This window comes from Numenius arquata, chromosome W, assembly GCF_964106895.1.
Source record: "Numenius arquata chromosome W, bNumArq3.hap1.1, whole genome shotgun sequence".
Lineage (NCBI taxonomy): Eukaryota > Metazoa > Chordata > Aves > Charadriiformes > Scolopacidae > Numenius > Numenius arquata.
The window spans coordinates 20,060,339-20,084,016 of record NC_133615.1 but is presented as its reverse complement, the minus strand read 5'-3'; the positions used below and the strand labels follow the sequence as shown (position 1 = coordinate 20,084,016).

The following is a 23,678-nucleotide window of genomic DNA, read 5'->3' as shown; positions in this document are numbered from 1 at the left end:
TGTTCAAGAAAGAGTACTATCAATTAATATCTTTTTCCTACATAATTTACTGAGATGGACATTTCTTTGCTCCCACAGTCGAGAAAAATTACTTGCCTCAGGCTGCAACCGTTTCTTTTTGTTTGTAAGCAGGAAAATTGAAGAGAACCCAACAGACTTCATGTAACTGAGTCCAAAAATCACTCAAAACCCAGCTTTTTGCCCTGTTGCATCAACAAATGTTGTCAAAGGGTTTTTTTGTTGAGTTGAGTTTGTTGAGTTTTTTTCTTTTCATTTTTCCTCCGTCTCTCACTTGCTGCTGATTATATTTATACTCTACTTCAGTGTTTTAGCTAGCTCTGTGGAAGAGATCATACCAATATACTGCAGAATCGTAACAAAGTACAAAGAAACCCATAACAACTGTATGTTCCCAGGAGGTGTGGCAAAAGCATTCCTAAATATTATGTTGGTGTGACCTTTCATTGATTTTATTATATTTTTTTGGCACAACAACATACACTATTTTCTTTACTGTTGTTCTGCTGTTTTCTCCTGGTTGAATTCAGTTGAGTTTGGGATTGTTGTTTTACAAAATTTCTTGCTAGGTATCACAGATAGCTCTTGATTTCTCTGAGTACTTCAGGGGAAGTGGATGTTCATCCAATTCATTCTGTGAATTGGATGGGCTCTTCCTTCTCAAATAGAATGAGTTCAAACAATTTTTCACACACTAGGAAAAGATCATCAAGCTTTCAAGTTCAGATGTGGACTTCCATGTGTGTGAACAACTTCCTTTCCAACACTATATATTCAACGAGGATGCTACAAGCAAGAATAATTTTTGTTTTCAATATGAATTTTTCTTGCTACTGCTTAAAATACAATCATGCTAAAAGGAAAAGCTTAATTGGCTTCCTCAGAGTATCACATTTGTAGCCCTGCCTTCCAAATAATGTTAAATTCCCAGTTGGTTGGCATATTCAGCTAATATTGGCAGTGCAATGCTACCAGTCTTCCACTTGCATTAAGAGACTTTTGAAGCAAAACCTGTACAGTTATAACTCTCCAGACAATTAAGAATAAATAAAATGTAAATTAAAACAAGTTTGCAACTTAGGTATATGTAATTATTAATCTATGTTGGCAGATGAGACTTCCTAAAGTCTACATCAGCTTTGGCAGGTTTGTTGTCTATGAAGGGAACCAACTTTTGCAGGCAAAATCAAATAGAGATCTAAGACAGGAACTAAGACACATTTGTTGGTACAGCTCTTGAGCTTGCACCTCCTCTTTGAAAAGAGAACTCTACAGCACAGCACCCTTGAATACTTTAAAAAAATTGCCTCAAAGATATCCACACTTAATTTCTCCCATTAGCTTCTGAAAATATAGCAATGGATTGCCTTCCTTTACAAATAATACCTTTCCGAATCCCTTGTGTACTGTCAGTGTTGATAAACTAAATTCATTCCTCAGTCAACCTTCTGTGTAGAATTATGTGTGGGCACAGGCTCTGAGAAACTGAAACACTTCTAGCTATTTATGCATCTAGTCACAAGTGTTGACACATTAAAACATTCATAATATTTACAGAAAATATAAAGAAAATAATTTATAAGAACATAAAATAAATACACATGTTCCTGAAGGGAGATCTGGAATCCGGTTCCCATTCGTCACCGAGTCCAGTCTGGAACTTTCCCAGTATCTGCTGGTGACATCTCCCTGGTGGCTTGATACAGTTTTGTATATATTTGTATATATTGTATCTATTTCATTTTTATTTTATTATTAATATTTCATTAGTTTAGTTCTTTCTAAACTCATAAATCTCTGTCTTCTTCCTCTCCTTGGAGTGAGAGCACCTGTCATCTTGTTATTTGCCAACCTGGCCCAAATCATGACATATACTTCCTTGTGTAAAAAGGAGCTCAAAGATGTCATGCAGAGCTGTTAAGAAATTAGTATTAACCACTTTTAGCATTTATTGCCATCTACTTTGTTGCTGTTTAGCTTGTTTAGCTTCCTAGAAATATGATTTTATAAACTCTATAAAATATTATGTTATCAAACCAACACATTGAAAAAACAAGTGCCACATGCAGCACTGTTTCAAGTCTTTCTCTCAAAGCAGAGTTTATTATTCAAGCACATAAAAAGCTAGTAGCTTTAATCAAAGCAAACTTCAATATTCCATGGCCTTTGCTTTGCCTCAATCTCTGGGAAAGGACTAACTTGTTTCTAAAATTTGTCAGAGGAATGCAGTTCTTAAACCCTTTTTCATATACTTTGTCTTGTTCATCTTGTACATTCCTTCATTAGACAGAAAACACGTAGTTTAACACAACACGCTAACTTAAATAGAAATATTAACAAGGAATGAGCACAACTGTGCATTTACAGTATGCTAGTTACTTTGCACTAGCTTCCTAGTCATTGTGCAGCTCACTTCAATGCTCCTGCATTCACTTTGAAAAAAAAAAACAACAAACAAACAACCCAACAAACAACACACAAGCAGTGCTCCATAGGCATTTAGGACTAAAATGCCCACGTAAGCAATTAGAAAAGACCCAATAGCATGTCACATTCACACTGAACTTTGCACTAACCCCCCCACTGCCACCAACAGCCAGCCACATAAAATATTATTCTAATCAAATGAACAATAATTCAGTTGAGTTCACTAAACCAGAAGTCAGCTGAATTAAAGCCTAGGTAAAATTTGGGGGTTTTTAAATGTTTAATAAATTGAAGCACTGATGTTTTATGATTCTGGTAACAGGTAATGCTGGCAGCATTAATGACCTTGTAAGGAATTCAGATTAAACTGTTCTGAATGCCATCCAAATAGTAAACATAATGGTTTATCAACACTTTTGCAGCCTGTGAAAACTCCACATTGCTTTCAACAGAAATGCCATACCTAAATAAACCATTTTTTTTTAAGACTTCAAAATATAAACTGTGTTAGCACTCCAGAAACAGAGCTCCCAGATGTGTTCCCTCAGAACAAACAAGGATCACCAGGATGTTGACAAGGATGCCAGAACATATTTTTCTGATATGTGCTACCTTGTGAGGCAGCAAAGATCTTGAGATTATAGCTGTCCTAAGTCACTGATAAATTTTCAACTCTAGACTGCTTGATAGCCTTCCCAGAAAGAATTTCAAAATGATTTTAAAAAAATAATATCCTGAACTAATGTCTCCCTTTGACATCTATGACCTTAAACTTTCCCATTTAGTTACCAGGAGCCTTGAGACAACTTTTTCTGCATGTGCAAATAAATAAATAAAACAAAATAGGTTTCAGTAGCTCCAAAAAGCAACAGACCAAACATTTTTTTTTAACCAGCATTACTGATCAAATACTGACTAAAATGCCAATTTTATTTAAAGTAAGAATTAAGTGATAAAGCTGATTAGATAAGTTATTTAGGTAGCAGTTAAAAAATTCAATTGTAAAGAAGTTGATAAATGAAGTTAAAAATCTTGCAAAGCATTACTAATTGAAAGAAATGTTATCTGTACTAGAAAAGCAGTGTGCATTAAACTCAAGAAGCCCCTAGTATATTAAGACTTCAGGTGCCAGAAATTAGCCACCAGAGGGAGCCCATATAATCTGGTATAAAGGACATCACTGTACAAAGAGAAATTGCAGATATGCAGATGAGAATTTAAGGAATTGACTATATCTAGAAACCTTTATTGTAAATTGTTTATGATCTATGCAATAAACCAGCCTTACTCAGTACTTCCTTTCAGATTCATTCTTATTTTTACAGATATAAATAAAAATAAGTAAACTCTGCTATGAAGTACTATAACTATAGCTAGAATATACTGAAATAATCTAAAATACTTTGTTATGCATTATCCTTTTAGTTTATTTTGTTTTCAAAATTCAGTATTTCAGAACATGCCTACCAACTAATTCAGTATATTAGCCCACAAATATTACATGAGGTAGAAGGCCTACATAGTCCTGGGCATTTTTAAAGTATTTCCTTCAAATAGATTTAGGATTGGATCTTAAGCAACAGTGACAGCCTTAAGACATTCTTTCTACATTTGTCTTGTACACCAAGTCAGTATCATTTTTATATGTTGAATACTTAGATTTATCCAAGAAACCATTTCTTTCTCCACGCTAACTTCTAAATTCACACCACAGAAAGACTTCTAACATTTGCTCCATGAGTTAAAATACATTTCTATTAAGAACAGTTCTCAATTGCAGAAAAGTATTTTTTCCCCTCCCACACTGGATGTTTCCATTTCATTCTTAGAAAACTGTTACCTCACTTTGCCTTCCAAATCTTTGTAATTGTCAAAGTTATATGATTTTAAGTTAATCAACAGAAAACTAGTGTTTCTAGTCTCCTATCTTTGAAACTTCACAACTTCTCATGAATTTGTATTCTTTTGCTGCTGAATTTGTTTATGCTTTCCTCTGCACCATGACTGCTTTACAAAGTTGATACAATAATTTCACTCTATAAAAGAAAATTCAAGGTGCATACATTTCCACACTAAAAAAAGTAATCTTTCCTTAAACTATTTTGCTGTTAAAACAGTTGTAGGATTGAATAAATGAAATTTACTATGGTAAAAGTTTTTATTTGACCCTAGAGAATACAAATGGAATTTGAAGAACTCTGTAAAGCAGTAAATAAGAATACAATGTGTATAACTTCTCCCACTGTTATTTTTCTTATGATTACTATGTTGTCTAGCAAAAAACCACACTAATAATGTAGATGACTTGAAGTACACAGTACTCTATGATACATAAGCAAGGGTCTTTGTAACCCAGGGAGTCAGGATCCTAAATGCAAGATGGAGATCCCTAGCCATGACATCTCAGCAATCAAAGTCTGAACACTGAATTTTCACGTCTTTACCCTGACTTCAAGGGTCAAGCTCAGTTGATCTGAAGTTGATACTTTTTCTTTCTTACTCCTTATTAAAAAATTGTAAAATATACAGAAAACATTTGAAAACTGTTCCATATACAATCTTACCTCAGCCCACTCAGGTATCAGCATTAGCAATCAAAGAGAGAATATGAAACTGTATTATGTTAAAAACACAGAATCACAGAATGGTAGGGGGTTGGCAGGGACCTCTGGAGATCATCTAGTCCAATCCCCTGCCAGAGCAGGTCCACCTAGAGCAGGTTACACAGAAACATGTCCAGGCAGGTTTTGAATGTCTCCAGAGACGGAGACTCCACCACCTCTCTGGGCAGCCTGTTGACACCTCACAGAGGTATTTGTTAAACACTTAGTAACCATATTTAATAAATTTAATGTAAATTCTCAAGATCTACTCTGTTATGTTCATCCTTGCTCTGAAAAAAAACTTAGTGCTTCTGTACTAGAAGGCAGAGATGCTAGCTAGGATTCTCAATGCTCAAAGGAAAATGGTACTACTGAATTCCTGTGCTCACACACCTAGTGACCATGTATGTACTCATGCCCAAATATTAAAGTGAACTCTTATAATGTTAGATACACAGTACAGTGAGACTGTATTTTTATGCCAGTCCAGGAAAGTCTTATACACCACACCAAACAATTCAATTTGCTGTTTATTAAAGGAAACAATCTACATATAATCTATTAAAATGCATCATTTTGTAAGCTAAACAAATAAACTGATGCAACTGTTCCAACAGTTCTATAAGCAGCATTATAGACATTTGTTCCAAATATATCCATAAATTTACATTAAATAAAGTTTGGAAATACAATTTATGCAGAAGCACATAGCAGAGAAGTTTGTGCAAGGAACTTCGGTTTCTTGACAAATTTCACTGATGTATCAGGGAGAAGTATAGTTTAACTGCTTCCTCAAAGGTCTACATAGAGGGACTCAAGAGGTATAAAATACTATGCTTTACAAACACAAATACTACACTTACATAATAAATTGTGTTGTTAAATTTCTATGAATCGTTTAATGTCAAAGCTAATGGATTCTGAGAATTTGCAACTGTAAGTACATTACCACTAAAACACATTAACAAATAGGGTTTGACCTTTTATTAGGAGTGTAAATCTACAGTTTTTAAATTAACATTTCCTACTCTGTTATTTTTAATCTCTTACCAGGTCTTTCCTTGCCAGTTCCTTTTGACTCGGCAAATTTTTGTATTAAACTCTCAACTGTAGTATTTGTCATGTTATTAATAAAGTCTTCATGCACCTTCAAAAAAAAAACCACAAAAAGCACACAAAACCACACCACACAAAAGGAATTTTAAAACCAGTAATTGAAAGAATATAATTAACTTTAAAAAGTGTTTTTCTCTAAAGCTAAGGTTTAAAATACCTACCTCTAAAATAAGGCTTCCAAAAATCAACAGGTATTTTACCAAGGAAATCCCTTCTTTGCTTTAGTATTAGCAAGTGTGTGTATGATACAGATACAAATGAGGAATTAAAGAATACAGCTTGATGATGGGTCTAGGATTTACTTCCATTTCTTCCATCTAAATCACTTTTGTAACCATAATTTTCTGAATTTGTCAGCAACATGTCCCACTATAATGTCAGGAAGACAAGCAGTCTCTTAAGCCAACACCAGTTAAGGGTGTGAACTGTTACCACTGAACATATCACAGTTCCCACCTGCTTGAGTAAAAACATTACTGTTGTAATGGTTATTGGTCTGACAAAGGAACAACCACATGTTGTTAATAAGAAGTTTTTCCAACAAGGCAGTATGTATATGCTTTAGAAATAAATAGCATTGACCCGTGTGACCACCATTCATTAGTAGAAAACCTCAAAACTGAGGAAAACAGTAACTCAAATTAAGTGTATACAAATAAAACTACATTTCAGAACATCAAAAAATTAAGGACTACTTATAAGGATTATTAAACCAACTTGCATCTAAAGAAAAGATACTTTAAAAGCTTCTTTTAACACTGTTACTGAAGGTCTTTTGCTCATAAAAATCAGTGTATCAAAAATTTGGAAGCTTTTCAGACATATTAATTTCAAGTTTTACTTAAAGAAAAGCACAAGTATCCTGAAATGTGTGAAATGGGTGCTAATTAATATCTAGAGAACAGAACTTTGAAATACACTAAATTCTCCAAATTGTCAAAATATTTTGTTTTCTGTTAACACAAAATTTAACGATTCTGATTTAGTCTGTAGAATTTGTGATATTGAACTTATAAATACAACAGAAAGCAGTAAAAAAATTCAGCTTATACTGAATTTATATATTAAAAAGATTTCTAACACAATGAACAAAATTAGAGGATGATCCCTTTAATAAAAAAATTTCAGAGAGGCTTAAATAACAAAAGAGAATACACATATAGAAACATCTTAAAAGACCAAAACAGCAATTTAGTAGATGTTCAAATTTCCTTCAAACATCTCATAAACAAGTTCAGTACTCGCATAATGGTTGATATCTGTGGTAAAAAGAACTACATCTGCTTGAAAGTATTTTGAATTCTGTGGATCATTTCTGTTTATTTCCTTCTACTCATACTGATTTCAAAAGTTACCATCATTTGAAAGATGTGATCTTGCAATTACCACAAACACAGTAAGAAATGTTTCATTTAACAGTTAAGAAAAATATGTAGCATGATCCAAACAAACAATAATATAAAAATTACCTCTCCTATTTGTAAATGAATTTCTTTTATGGTATTTGACAATGATTCTATAATCTCTTTCATATGAAGAAGGTGTGTTTCTTCAATGTCTTGAAATTTCTGTAAACCAATACAAGCAATTATTTATAATGAAAATAATTCTTGAAATACTAAACCTTAAATTTTAATAATTAAATATACTAAACAGAAAAACTTTTTTTTTCAGATCTTGATCATGGTAATTACAGTGTTTAAGAAAGGAAGGTGCAGAGTTCAGAATTATGAAATAATGTACTTTATAATAATCCTTTTAGAACCATTATCCAACTTTTTTACTCTTTAAACCTTCATCTATCTTGATTTTTTTAAAAGTCTGATCTATTTCTACCAAAAGAAAATATGGTTGGAGGGTATTTAAAAAAATATCTTTTTGTCCATACCTGAAGAATTTCTTTTTTTTCATCTAACCCCAGGAATCCTATTCCAGATCTGTTTTGCACCTCCTCCTCATTACCCTCTCTTCCTGCTCGCAATATACACATGCTTTCTCTTTCTCTAGTTAAATCTATATCATTTGCTTCTTTAAATGCGATTCATTCATTTGATCTTTAAACTCACTGTACAAAAGCTTTGCAGTTTGTCTGGAATTTGTCCTCCTGTTCCACCTTACTCAGGCTTCCACCTGACACCCATTTTAAAAACCATTTCCAACATCTCTTCCTAGCCAAAGATCAGAACTAAAAATGTTCTCATCCTCCCCAACAGTCAACCACAATCATCCTGAAATCTGTGTTTAATCCTGCTCTGTCCTAGTTCTCTTCCTACTTCTGTAACTGCACAAACTTTGGAGCACCACTTTGGAGCTCCTCTCTCCAATTTTTGCAGGGTTCTCTGAAGACCATCTCTCCACATTTCACGCTTCCTGGTACTCCAATTCACAAACAAGTACAACATCTCTTAACTTCTAAGTTCTCAATCTTTCTTTTGCCATACTTATATGCCTCTCTAGCCATCGATCAAGCAGACTAAAATGATTTTTTTCCCCTCAAGCAGCCTTCCTCTTAATTACAGAGGATATGGTCATCTTCTGTAGCATATTCTATGACATTACTTCTTTTACTGACTGCCTGATTACATAAACTATATTATTTTGCTTTCAGAGCTATCTATGGTCCATCTCTATAATATCTGCTCTCAGTCACTATCAGGGTGTCAACACCTGTACACAATGTGATCTTCCATCCTGTTTCCACCTCCTATTTTTTATCTAAACTCAGTCAACTTTTGAGATTATGCCAATGCCGCTTCCTTTGCGTTTGGTTTGAGCTCCCCATAAAACTCTGTAAAACATCCTCCTTTAAACTCTTCTCTATAATGCATATCAAAACAGCTGGCCATTCAGAGATTTATTTTTTTGTGTCTCATATCAGTGGACAGCAACCCCCTCATCTTGATTGTTTCCTTATTTCTTGTTTTATACTTAAGATTTAAAGTCTCTGAAGCAGAAGCAATCTTGGCCTTATAGAATACATAACACAAAGGGGTCTGATCAAAGACTAAAGCTATCTAGGTACTATAATACAACCATATCATTCATATCGCAGATATAATCATTAACCAAATTGTTTACTTTCACTTTTGAAAGATCAGTCCATTTTGAAAAGATGTACTGTAATGAATCTGTAATGTTAATGACCCAACAAATGCAAGTCAATTCTTAGCATTTTAAGCTACAGTAAAAAAGAAAAATCATCAGGATCTTTATCTATCCAACTCCGCATACACAGTTTAAGCATTATTACTTTTTATAAATATGTACATTTTCCTGTAAGTTTTAAAATGTGAAGAATTATTACTCATTCTTGAACTCTATTTATATGCAGACTGCTCAACAGCAAAGTTATCCAGTCAACTGCACTTGGTTCTAATTAAGACAGAAGGACTTTCAGAGAATAACTTAGCACTTTCAGCTATTTGATTCATTTCAATAACTGACTGTGCTATGTGATTATTAAAAAAAAGCTTTTAAAAAGGTGGAATAACTGGCAAATGAGACATGTTTTCTTAACAAGTGCATAGCAATTGTATAATACAACTACAGTTTTGCTCAGAAAATCTTTCAAAATGAAGAACTTCTGCCAAATCCAATATCTCAACAATAAAGTGAATTATATTTTCCTATGTCTTTAATCACAAAAAAACCCTTCCATGTTTATTGCTGCAAAAAAACATAACTTGCAATTTAAGATTAGGATGATCATGTTTCTAAATTCAACCTCTCAATATCGCTGTAACATCTGGGTTTTTTTCTCTCTCTACATCTCAGCGTGGTTTAAATATCTAATGCCTACCCAGTAACACAAATAATTGTTCAAATGAAATTTTAAAACATTATGAAAAGTCTGACTAATTTGCTTGCTGAAAGCCCCTACACTTTCCTTCAACTCATGGACAATAGAATCCATTTCAAATATTCTTCATGTTTATCTTCTGTCAGTTCTAAACAAGAACTCCTTTTCATTACTCACAGCTTTCTTGCTCATCATAGACAAGTTTGCATTGCAATTTTAGCAAGGTCAGTTTATTAAAGTCATATTTGTTAATTTTTTTCTTAGTGTTTCAGAGAGCAATAAGTCAACTGCGATAAAGTCTCTTTCTTTTAAGATAAGGAATAAACAGCAGACAGCTTTTGTGAGACCAAATAAAGATTTAAAGCAACCTGATTGAACTTGCTCTGAAGTGGATCAGAAACATTCACAGGATCAGTTTCAGTAGAGATTCAGTAACTTCCAGAGCAAGGTAAATAACAAACAGGGCAGGAACTTCTTTGATTATTTTAGATAGATCCAGAAGAGCCACACTTGTATATGGGTTGAAACAAATCAATGGAAGAGTTTGGTGTTTTTCTGGTACTACTTGATTTCTTTGTATCAAAAGGTGAGGTCTGCAGCAAAAGTCAGGCTGCACTACAATTTATCCATACTGCACAATGATGGAGTTACTGGAACACTTACTGAGCAACTACAATAGTTACATTAACAGGAACACTGCAAAAAAAGTTACCATTTTGGGTAACAGCAGTATGTGTTCACACATCAGTTTGCTTCTACCTTATTTGTAGAAAATCTCCAGGGGGAATGTTACACTTCAATGGCAAAGATTCTTTTGTTACTATTAAATCATACTTGCTTCTAAGAATTGTTTTAAGATACATTTAAGTTTAAAAATGTTGCCTAGTCCCAAAATTCTCAAGTAATTGGAATCACACATGCCAATCCCGATCAAATTGCCTAGGGGGTAACTGATACACAAATATTTTAAGTTACAGTGAGAGAGACAAAATGCTAAGGCAACAGATATAAAGGTATAAGGTGGACACACATTCAAGTAAGTCCAGGCCAGGTGTCACACACTCTAAGTCAGCTTAAAGACACAAGTCTCTACCCTTAGTACCACATTGCTTCTTCCTTTGCGCCAACAAAAATGCTTGTGATCTCTCAATAAACCAGATCCCAGGTCTATTCTGGGTTAAAACCAACCTTCCTTAATACATTAGTTTTAGTTGGATTAGTTCTACAAGGTAGTTCCTTGCACAAATACATGGCAAAAGGAAGCAGCATGGAAAGAGGACAATTGCTGGTTTCAACAACAATACTAATTTAAAACATATACTGAAAACACAGCTTCACACACCAGAGAGAAGTACAACAGGCCTTATAACCCAGATTATGGTACTCATTAATTTTCTTGATGAGTTGGTTTTTGTTTTGTTTTTTAAATAAAGCCTTTTTATACCACTGAATAACTGCAATTATCCCTGTCTTGCACTATACAATAAAAAATACCCCCACATTTAAGAGTCACATATATTTTTTAAATGAGAGAAAAATAATGTACTTCAATTAAATTTAACTCAAACTGAAAAGAAAAGCATAGGGAGCACAGCTCCTCCAACCAGAACCTACTTAGGATACTGCACAAAGATGCTTACTGTGAACTTTTCAACAAAAGGATGTCAAGGCTCTTAATGTAACAGTCACATTAAAGGCAGAATTTTGCAGTAGCATGCCTGAGCACTTCTTTGTCACAAATGCCTGGACTGGAGGGGTGGGTGGGAGGGAAGTGTTCTGGTATGAGATATACTTGGTACCTTTTCTGTAACAGCTGTGTTGAGTACCTATTCAGAGATAAACTAGATCAAGTTCTAATGAAGTTTTCAAAGTAGAAAAGCAGTTTACAGTTTAGGACAGGGTAGCTTTTTACATGTTTTACATGTTTACATGTCAGCCTACATAATCCCCATACCATAAAATCTTAATTTCCAAGGGGTTAAGGAAAACCATAACGCTTTTCCACTTCTACATTAATAATACAAGTATGACTGAATCTCCCTAATAATCTATCTATGCCCAAAAATTATTCTTTGAAACTAAGGAAGAGAACAAAGAATCTTCAACCGAAATGAAAATTCCTATCTTGTAAAAGCTTTACTAAACCAAGAAACATACAAATAAATATGCCAACCAGTCCTCAACTAAACATTACTACTAAAAGCAGAAACAGTGAAGGTTGCTTTTTGAAATCTGGGGCAGTGGAAAAAAGCCTGCTATCAACAGATATGTTTTAAAGTTTCTTTTTCAAAACAAGCAGCAGCATGTGCAATCATACAGAGAACTTGATATCCTCTGAAACACAGATTAAAACAGCTTTAAAAAAAATAGAAATTTGAATAGATGTAGGGGCTTTTGACCACCTCAGATAAACCCCGGAAAGACACTTGAACAAGCTGTTACTGAAGTGTTTTGCCAGAATGATAATGAAAAAACATGATGGATCCCAGTTTTAAAACTCCTACGAAGGAGTTCTGGCTCTCCAGCAATTCACAGGATTTCCCACATGATCACAATGCATCTACAATACTTCCAAAAGTTCATTTTATTTTCTTCCTAAAAATTTCTTCAAAAGTCTTTCTAGAGTGCTAGTGTTCAACTGTGTCATTCAAGACACTGCCATCATAACATATGTGGTCAATGTTTGCCTTTCAAATATATTACTTCTGACATTATTATTCATATTAATTTCCAATTGAGATCATTCTATCTTGAATCAATTTTTGAAAAGCTTTGATTTCAGATATCTTCAGAGAGCTAAAATAGAACATATAATTTATTTTAAAGGTAATTCATTTAATATAACACTTACCTGTGTAGTTTCTGTCATTTTCTGTTCATAAACAGATTTAACCGCAGCATACTTCTCCACATATAGTTTATAGGTATCTGTAGCTTTTTTCGATTTAACTGCTGCCTATAGATTAGCACCAAAAAAAGTGTCAAATGTCATACATCCAATCTGATCCAAGGCTTTTAAAGTCACTATTAAATGAAAGCCTAGGATGACCTATAAAAATATTCAGTGGCATATCAAAACAGTGAAATGCCATAACAAAATTTCACCACCAAATAACTCTGATTCAAGCCATTGGAGGTTTCTATTTAAAGCTATACATAAACCCCATTAAAAGGTAACAAAGCAATTACCTCATTTACATCCCTCAGCAAGTAACCCATCAGTTACTTGCTCTGAATTTTACTTCATGATTCCCACTCTTGCATATTCACATAGAGGAATTCCCAAGAAGAAAACAGTCCTATCTTGTTTCCCAAACACCATTTACTATACAAAAAGTAAAAGGTGCTCTATGAACACCTGGTTTTAAAAAGAATTAAAATTGCTTTGCAATAAGATAATTCCAAACTTAATCATTGAAAAGGAAGGAAATGTCAAGTTCAAAGACTTAAAAAATAGGTCTTTTTGTAAAGCATTATGTAATTGAACCCCATATGCATGGGATTTTGACACAAACAAAACATTCTCTGTCTCTTGTAATCATGTTTAACCATGAGCAGAATTGTGTTACATGCTGAAGCATCTACAAAAAACTTCTCAGCAAGACAAAATGATAAAGCACATGAACACTGTATGATAAACTAGCAATCTCTTCTGAAAACACTATCTGTCTATTCTTAGGTGCTAAATAGAACTCTATTTAGCAGATTTACAGTAATTGAAAGAATATGTATCAGTCAAAATTTTTTTTGTCAAGTCACTATAAATACAGAAGTTAACATATCGGAGAACAACAAGAAATTATTATACAAGTTAACACTAATTTTCAACCGGAATAAAAACTGCAAGCTCTCAGATTCTTCAGTAAAGTATTTCTCCAAATATTTGGCTTTGTGATAAGCTCTTAGGACATTGGTGCAGATCCCCTGCTTTCTGATAAAGCAGTTATTCTGATTTTTTAAAAAAACATTTTTCATGTTATGCTAAATGTAATAAACCTATTCTCTGCCAAAGGAAAAATAAATTAATACAATCTTTGCCATCACGTTTCTGAAATTACAAGTGTAAATTTGAATAAAGACATGACTGAAGAGATATGACTATCACAGTTACTGGCTCCCACTGGAAACATTTTTCAAGTATTAGCTGAGCATTCAACTACAGCCTAATTGTTCAAAAAATAGTATCTAGGGAAGATGCATAAAACAGTAAAAAATGGCCTTCAGCCTATAGTGCTTCCTCTTTCTCCCTTCTGCAATCAGATAGAAGATTTTTTTGTTTCCAACTAACTGGACAAGGGACTGCAAAGTCACATCTTAAAAGCAAAGCTTCCATCAAGTCAACTTTTCCTACTGAAAAATTTCAATCTATTTACAAGAATTCAGAAAAATTATATTTTGAATAAACTAGCAGGAAAACAACTGCCATCCTCCATATTTCTGATTCATGTCTAGAACCCAACACTAGCTGTCCAGGCAGAAGCTAAGAAAAAAAGCTAAACTTATATTAAAGATAAAAAAACAGAACACGGTCAACAGGAACACTTTTGTCATCAGTGACAAGACAATAACCAACTCTGCTCCACCAAGACAGCAGTACAAAAGGCACTAAGACCATTCTAACAAGAACAGAGCCCTACACAGATCAGATAACTGAAACGGAAATAGGTAGAAGTATCAAGATTTAAAAAGAAAAGACATCATTAGAGACAGAAAAAAATAACCTCTTCCCACTACTACTTTGTTTCCTGAAAACCAGAAAAAGTTACAGTGATGCCAACAGGTCAAGGGAGGTGATCCTTCCCCTCTACTCAAGACTGGTGCAGCCACTCCTGGAGTCTTGTGGCCAGTTCGGGGCTCCCCAACACAAGAGAACAAAACAGAATGTCAGTTGGAAAGGCCCTCCAACGATCATCTAGTCCAACTGCCTGACCAATTCAGGGCTGACCAAAAGTTAAAACATGTTATTAAGGGCATTGTCCAAATTCCTCTGAAACACTGACAGGCATGGGACATTGACCACCTCTCTAGGAAGCCTGTTCTGGTGTTTGACCACCCTCTCAGTAAGGAAATGCTTCCTCATGTCAAGTCCAAACCTCCCCTGGCGCAACTTTGAACCATTCCCACGCATCCTGTCCCTGGATCCCAGGGAGAAGAGCCCAGCACCTCCCTCTCCACTGCCCCTCCTCAGGAAGCTGTAGAGAGCAATGAGGTTGCCCCTCAGCCTCCTTTTCTCCAAACTAGACAAGCCCAGAGTCCTCAGCCACTTCTCATAGGACATGTCTTCCAGCCCCTTCCACCAGCTTTGTTGCCCTCCTCTGGACACATTCGAGTACTTTCACATCCTTCTTAACTTGTGGGCCCCAGAACTGCACACAGGACTCAAGGTGAGGCCGCACCAACGCTGAATACAGCAGGATAATCACCTCTTTTAAGCGGCTGGTTATGCTGTGTTAATGCATCCCAGGATGCGGTTTGCCCTCTTGGCTGCCAGGGCACACTGCTGACTCACATTGAGCCTGCTGTCGACCACCACCCCCAGATCCCTTTCTGCAGGGCTGCTCTCCAGCCGCTCCTCTCCCAATCTATAATTGTGTCCAGCATTACTCCATTCCAGTGAAGAATCCGGCAATTTGACTTGTTAAATTTCATGCTGCTGATGATTGTCCAATGCTCCAATCTATCCAGATCCCTCTGCAAGGCCTCTCACCTCTCAAGAGAGTCAACAGCACCTCCCAGTTTGGTATCATCAGCAAATTTGCTAATGGTGCATTCAACTCCTGCATCCAGATTATTGATAAAAACATTAAACAGAACTGGCCCTAGAACTGAGCCCCGAGGAACACCGCCGGTGACTGGTCGCCAGCCAGATGTAGCCCCATTCACTACAACCCTTTGAACTCTACCCTTCAGCCAGCTCTTCATCCAATGCACCGTGAACACACTCATGCCACAGTTGGACAACTTGTCCAGAAGGATGCTGTGAGGGATAGTATCAAAAGCCTTACTAAAATAAAAAAACACAAAACACCATACATCCACTGCCTTCTCTTAATCCACTAGGCAAGTGACCTTAGCATGGAAGGATATCAAATTAGTTAGACAGTACTTTCCCTTCATGAACCCATGTTGACTGTGCCTGATGCATTGTCCTTTAAATGCCTTTCAATGGTACCCAGTATGATCTTCTCCATAATTTTTCCAGGAACTGAGGTTAGACTAACAGGTCTGTAGTTTCCTGGGTCTTCCCTCATGCCCTTCTTGAAATTGGAATAACATTGGCTAGTTTCCAGTCAGCGGGGACCTCCCCAGACTCCCAAGACCTTTGGTAGATGATCAAGAGTGGTCCTGCTGTAACATCTGCTAGCTCCTTCAGTACTCTGGGATGAATCCCATCAGGCCCCATGGACCTGTGGACATTCAGCTGATACAGCTGGTCCCTTACAATTTCATTGTCTACAAATGGAAAGTCACCATTCTGCACTTGTGGTCCTCCAACTCAGACCTTGAGCTGCCGAGTCCACTATCAGTATTATTAAAGACTGAGGCAAAAAGAAGCACTCCACTTCTTTGTCCCAATTAGTCAGATGACCATCTGTTGTGGTTTGGGCTGGGTTGGCCAATGAGAACAACAGATGCCCCCCCACCTCTCTCTCTCCAAAGAGAGGAGAGGAAGAGATAAAGAGATTTATGAGTTTAAAAAGAAAAACTAAACTACTTTAATGAAAATATTAATAAATTTATTAAATAATTTAAAATAATGAAATAGATACAAAACCGTATCGAGCTCCCAGGATGACGTCACCAGCAGGCACTGGGAAAGTCTCAAACTGGTCTCAGCAATGGATGGGAACTGGATTTCAGCTCTGGAGTCAGGAACACATGGATCAGGATCAAAGGCAGACAAACAGACAGGGTCCTCCTCGGACAACGGCCATTGAGGAGAGTTGACCCTTTGATCCTTCAGCTTTTATACTGAGCATGGGGCAGATGGGATGGAACACCCTGTTGGTCAGGTTTGGGTCACCTGTCCTGTCCGCTCCTCCCTGCAGGTGTGACCCCTCTACGCTTTTCCACTTCCGACCCTCCAACAGGGCAAATAAAGTGAGCTGATCTTGGTTGTTATAGCAATAAGTATAAGCAAGACCCTCTCTGCACACCATCCCTTGGCATAAATTATAAACAATCAGGTCTTATCACTCCTGGAGCAAACAGTGTCTGCACAATATGCTGTTAATTTCAGAGTTTCAGAGAGTTAGAAGAGACTTAGCTGAAAAGTAAAATTACTGAAAAAAAACCCTGGTTCTGTTCTACCTCAAACTAGGACACCATCTTCAACAAGTATTGGTCCAATGTTTCTTTAGACCTCCCCTTGCTATTAATGTACTTAAAGAGAGACACGGACGTATATGAGAGAGCCCAGCAAAGGGCCACCAAGATGATGAAAGGACTGGAGCATCTCTCCTATGAGGAAAGGCTGAGAGAGCTGGGACTGTTCAGCCTGGAGAAGAGAAGGCTCAGGCTCGTCAATGCATGTAAATACCTGAAGGGAGGGTGCAAAGATGACAGAGCCAGGCTCTTTTCTGTGGTGCCCAGTGACAGAACCAGAGGGAATGGGCACAGACTGAAACACAGGAGGTTCCCTCTGAACATCAGGAAACACTTTTTGACTGCAAGGGTGACCAAGCACTGGCACAGGTTGTCCAGGGAGACTGTGGAGTCTCCATCCTTGGAGATATTCAAAAGCCATCTGGTCACAGTCCAGGGCAACTGGCTCTAGGTGGCCCTGCTTGAGCAGGGGCATTGGATCAGATGACCTCCAGAGATCCCTTCCAACCTCAACCATGCTGCGATTCTGCAAATGGATCAAACTCCCCCATGACTCAAGGACAGTACTAAATGCAACATCAAGTTACTCATCCCTTGGGGTTTTGGACCATGTTATTGGAACCTCTTAAATGAGCATGTTAACTTGTTTTCCTTCTCAATGGATTAGACTTCAAATACTCCTATAATTAGCTACTTTGTCTCACTTGAGGGGACAACACAAAACTTCCTACTCCTTAATTCAATAACAAAGGCATTGAGTATTTGCATATTTACTTAAGGAAATACACCAAAAATATAATAGAAGCTGAAACAATTATATGCAGTTTCTGTAAAAGCCACTGAACAAAATGATCATATGATGCAGTTAATAACAAAATAAAGAATTAGAACTGCATTGCAGTTAGAACAGATAAGTAAATATAAACAAAAAATAACCAGGCATTCAACGTATCATGCTGTCCTCGTTTTGTCTGGGATGGGGTTAACTTTCTTACTAGCAGCTGGTGTAGTGCTTTTCTGGATTTGGTATGAGAGCAGTGTCAATAGCACACTGGTGTTTTTAGTCATTGCTTGCACAGTCAAGGCCTTTTCTGCTCCTCATACCCACCAGCGAGCAGGCTGGGGGTGCACAAGAAGTTGGGAAGGGACACAGCTGGGACAGCTGACCCCAACTGACCAAAGGGATATTCCATGCCATATGACATCATGCTCAGCATATAAAGCTGGGGGAAGGAGAAGGAAGGGGGGAGGGGGCGTTTGGAGTGATGGCGTTTGTCTTCCGAGGTCACTGTTACTTGTGCTGGAGCCCTGCTTTCCTGGAGATGGCTGAACACCTGCCTGCCCATGGGAAGCAGGGAATGAATTCCTTGTTTTGCTTTGCTTGTGTGTGCACGGCTTTTGCTTTCCCTGTTAAACTGTCTTTATCTCAACCCACAAGTTCTCGCTTTTACCCTTCTGATTCTCTTCCCCATCCCAACTGGGGAGTGAGCGAGTGGCTGTGTGATCCTAGTTGCTGGCTGGGGTTAAACCATGACACACGCACATTATGAAATAGCCATGATGACTTTCAGCCCTTTCTGAGCATTTCACTTACTAATACAAGGTGAATGTGTTACAGATTGATAACACAGTGAATTTAAGTAAGATGTCACAAAACTACCTTATCAACTTCTCTCTGTGTTGCTCCTTCCTTTTTCAAACGTTCTTGTTCAACACACTTTGCGTTGTAGTTTTCCTTTGATTTCTGTAAGGCCTGAGTGATACTTTGAATATTTTGCACCGCTTCCAATGTTCCTGAAACATCTTCTTTAGTCTGCCGAATATCACACAGTTGTCAAAACCAAGCCATTTTGACATTAACAAGTCATTGGACATGCATAAGAAAGAAGTTAATAACCTTTTTATAAGTTTTGATTTGTTCATCACCATACTTGTGAACTTCTTTTATTAGCTCTTGTAATCTCCGCATCAGGTCCAAGTGACAGCTTGCTAGTTTTTCTGTTGAAGTTCTGAAAACATCCCAAACTGGTGCAAATGTCCTAGAACAAGAGGAAAAAAAAAAATTTAACACTCATCTAGATTTTTTCCTTTTAGTCAGTCACAGTCTTTTTTAAATAGTGCTAAAGCATAGCTGATATATTTACATAATTTCAGCTCTGTTCCTAAAACTGAAGTAAACAAAAAACCCAACAACTATTATAATGTTCTTATTAAATGTTTCAAACATACTTAGATTCCTACCTAACTTTTCAGTGTTTTATGTTTTATCTGTATTGACTCCGAGTAAAATGCATCAAAATTAACTTATTCGTCTCCATCATCAACACACAATAACGACAACAAGTATTTCTAAAGATGATGCAAGAACAGCTCAAAAAAATTAATATGTATTAACAAGTATTTTTATGTGCACACTTGAATAGCAAAAAGAAAACAAAAGATACTTGACTAGTTCAGTTTCCAGTTGTCTTGCATCATTACTACCATAAGATAAACCATATGGCAAAGGAAGGTGAAGGACAGGCCAATTCCTCAGATTCAGATTTCTATACTGAATGGACTTCTCCAGTGACTCTAAAGGTATAATGCATATCTGGTTGCACAGTGGGCCCGTGTGAACCTCATGAAGTTCAACCAGGCCAAGTGCAAGGTCCTGCACCCGGGTCACAGCAATCACAGAATGCTATGGAGTTGGAAGGGACCTCTGGAGATAATCGAGTCCAACCCCCGTGCCAAAGCAGGTCCACCTAGAGCAGGTTGCACAGGAACTTGTCCAGGCAGGTTTTGCATGTCTCCAGAGAAGGAGACTACACCACCTCCCTGGGCAGCCTGTTCCAGTGCTATGCCACCCTCAAAGTAAAGAAATTCCTCCTCATGTTTAGATGGAACTATCTATGTTCAAGTTTGTGCCCATTTCCTCTTGTCCTGTCACTGGGAACCACTGAAAAAAGACCTGCCCCTTCCTCTTGACACCCATCCTTGAAGTATTTATAAGCATTGATCAGATCCCCCCTCAGTCTTCTCTTCTCCAGACTAAAAAGACCTAAGTCCCTCAGCCTCTCCTCATAAGAGAGATGCTCCAGGCCCCTAATCATCTTTGTGGTCCTCTGCTGTACCCTCTCCAGCAGTTCCCTGTCCTTCTTGAACTGGGGAGCCCAGAACTGGACACAGTAGGCTCCAGATGTGACCTCACCAGGGCAGAGCAGAGGGGGAGGATGAACTCCCTCGACCTGCTGGTCACGCTCTTTTTAATGCACCCCAGGAGACCACCCTCCAACCTGTCCAGGTCTCGCTGTATGGCAGCACAGCCTTCCAGTGTGTCAGCCACCCCTCCCAGTTTTGTATCATCAGCAAACTTGCTGAGGGTACACTCTGTCCCCTCATCCAGGTCATTGATGAATATATTGAAGAGGACTGGACCCAGTACACTGACCCCTGGGGAACACCCCTAGTTACAGGCCTCCAGCTGGACTCTGCACCACTGATCACAACCCTCTGACCTCTGCCATCCAGCCAGTTTTCAATCCTCCTCGCTGTCCATTCATCTAACCCACACTTCCTAAGCTTACTGTCCTGGGCTGAGAGACACAGGACTAACTTTTCTTCTAATGCTGGGGAAAATTACACTTTTAGAAGACTCTAGTGTCTGAATTTGTGAAAATATTTACTTTACAGCCAGCCAGGCTCTGTGGGATTCAAGGTTAGTGTTTTCGAGCCTTGCCAGGTGCAGGGACAAGGACGAGCAAGGCCTGGGCTTTTTATCCAGGCTGGCCAACAGGAGTATTTCATACCATGAACGTCACATCCAATATAAATTAGAAAAGTTTGCTGCGTAGCGGGCTCTCGCTCTCTCCCTGATGGCGGTGGTCCAGACAACTCCTTGCCCCGGTGCCAGAGCCCTGAGGCCTTCCCTTCCTCCTGAAGCCATTGCGCTCGCAGTGTCCGATACTTGCTATCCACTGCTGGGAGTGCACAGCTTCCTCCTGATATAGATGGCTGAGTATAATTCCTGTATATCTTATATCAGTATCGGGATTAATACTGGTTCTTTAGTATTATTGTTAATTATTTAGTCTTAGTCTATTAAATCTATTTATACTTCAACCCTTGTGTTTCTTTGTGTTCCCCGATTCCCCTTTCCAGGTGGGGAGGGGTCATCGGGTGATAGAATAATTGTCTAACGACAATAGATTGTTATGGGTTCTCTCAAACCATAACAAATTTGGCGCCCAACGTGGTATTTTAACAAAATTTGGCATGCGGTGTGGTATTTTAATGACCTTGATACTTAATGTGATGGTTTGCATGTAATTTAAATAGTGCTGGGAGAATCAGAGGCTTTAATTTGAGAGTTCTGAAGGGTTGAAGTTGTAAACAGATTTGATCGGATTTGTAAAACAGTCATTATGGATCTATTGGAGTGGTTTCAATGTACTGTAAGCAGAGTTCTCTGGTATCTCTGTGCAGCTGTATGTGGGCAGCTATGGGAGTGGTGCAAGAGGTTGTTGCCATTTCTCACTGGTTTAGGGAAGCTTATCATTTCTAAATGTGGAGTTAAAAGCATTGCCTTGTTATTTTATGCGGTGGTGTTTTGCTATGTTATTGGGTCTTCTGTAATTGTTCCGTTTTGTGTCACTTATGTAATTGCATCTCGCAAATCGCCGCGATTAGAATCACCTCAGAACGGGGAAGGATCCTTTTTGGGCACCGTGCATAATTACACCTTGGGTTATATTACGGGCCACTTAGTGAGGGGGGGGGATATCTTTTAAGGATTTGTATGTTCCGGTAGCATCAATAGCAACAGTTTTTGAGAGTTTGAAATACCCTTGGAATGTTTTGGTCATTGTGCTTATATTGTTAATTTTTGCGGGCTTGTTCTTTTTTATGGGCTGGATTTACGGTAGCAGGAAGTGTCTGATAGAGATCCCACTGGCCCCCCCGACAGACATTGCTCCTTCAGAGAATCTGCCGGCCTCCCCCACAGTCAGTGCTCCTGTGCAGCCCCCGCAGACTCCTGCAGCAGATGTTCCTCCCGCACAGACACCGCCAGTCCCCGTGACAACTACTGTACCTGTTCAGACCCCACTGGCCCCCCCGACAGACATTGTCCCCGTGCAGACACCACCAGTCCCCGTGACAACAACTGTACCTGTTCAGACCCCACTGGCCCCCCCGACAGACATCGCACCCGTGCAGACCTCGCCAGCCCTCCCGACAGCCCCTGATCTTATCCAGACCCTGATGGCTCTCATGACAAGACCTGCAGCTGCACCAAGTACTGAATCTACTTCGACCTTAGTAATGGATGATGCAGCTGATCTACAGACTCAATCAGTGCCAGTGTCAGTCAACCCTGTACATAAGAGGAAGCGTGCTGTAGCATCAGATGACAATGGTCAACCAGGGACATCAGGCAATACAGTAACAGAGGAAACTATTCGATCATTAACCCTAACTGAGCTGCGAGACATTCGTAAGGATTACGGCCGCCAGGAAGGCGAGCAAGTGATTCCTTGGCTGCTCCGATGCTGGGACACTGGGGCTGATAGTTTGGACTTAGATGGTAGAGAAGCCAAGCGGCTAGCACCATTAGCTAGAGAATCAGGTATTGACAGAGCTTTTGGAAGACCACCACAATCCCTCACCCTCTGGAGGCGACTCCTGTTAAGTGTGAGAAGCAGGTATCCCTATAGGGATGATATCATGTACCAGCCATCCAAGTGGACAACTATTGAGAGAGGTGTTAAGAATCTGAGGGAAATAGCTGTGCGAGAGATGATTTTCAGTGACTTGGACGACCTGCAGACATCATTGGATCCAGATGCACTCAAAATTACTGGACCCGTTTAGCGCAAATGGGTACTGAGTGCACCAGCAGCATATGCTAATGTATTGGCATTATTTTGCTGGACAGATGATGAGGCACCGACGGTGGGTGATATGGATGCTCGAATGCAGCATTATGCAAATAATCTTCTTTCTGCCCCACAGGCCAGTGTCTCAGTACTGAAAAAGTCATTTGGCAAGGCAAATATCTTAGGTGGGGACAAACCCTTCCCTACTAAGCCTGGTCGAGAGAAGCAAAGCACACCACGACACATCCTGTGGTCTACCCTGCGTAATCAGGGAGAAAACATGAGGAATTGGGATGGAAAACCTACTTCAGCTTTACAGACACATGTACGTGAGTTGCGGAGTAAGACACCTCCCAGGAGGGGTTCTTCCAGGAGAAGTGTTGCTCCAGTTTCCAGAGAAAAGTCCCCTAGAAGGCAGAGATGGGCCTTGGAGCCTGATTTACGACATGCAACTGTCACAAATGGAAGTGGTGCGCCCTCTCATCTAAACTAGGGTTGCCCTGCCTCCAGCCAGGGGGAGGAGAGGGACAA

At 38.4% G+C, this 23,678-nt stretch overlaps 1 protein-coding gene across 1 annotated transcript in view; it reads right to left on the bottom strand.

The window, feature by feature from the left end:
• LOC141476798 (F-BAR domain only protein 2-like) overlaps window positions 1–23,678 on the bottom strand; it is a 148,393-nt gene that overhangs the window by 79,354 nt on the left and 45,361 nt on the right. The window contains 5 exon segments of the mRNA XM_074165599.1: window positions 6,099–6,195; window positions 7,634–7,732; window positions 12,815–12,919; window positions 18,950–19,102; window positions 19,187–19,328. Coding sequence (XP_074021700.1) covers window positions 6,099–6,195; window positions 7,634–7,732; window positions 12,815–12,919; window positions 18,950–19,102; window positions 19,187–19,328 — 596 coding nt within the window.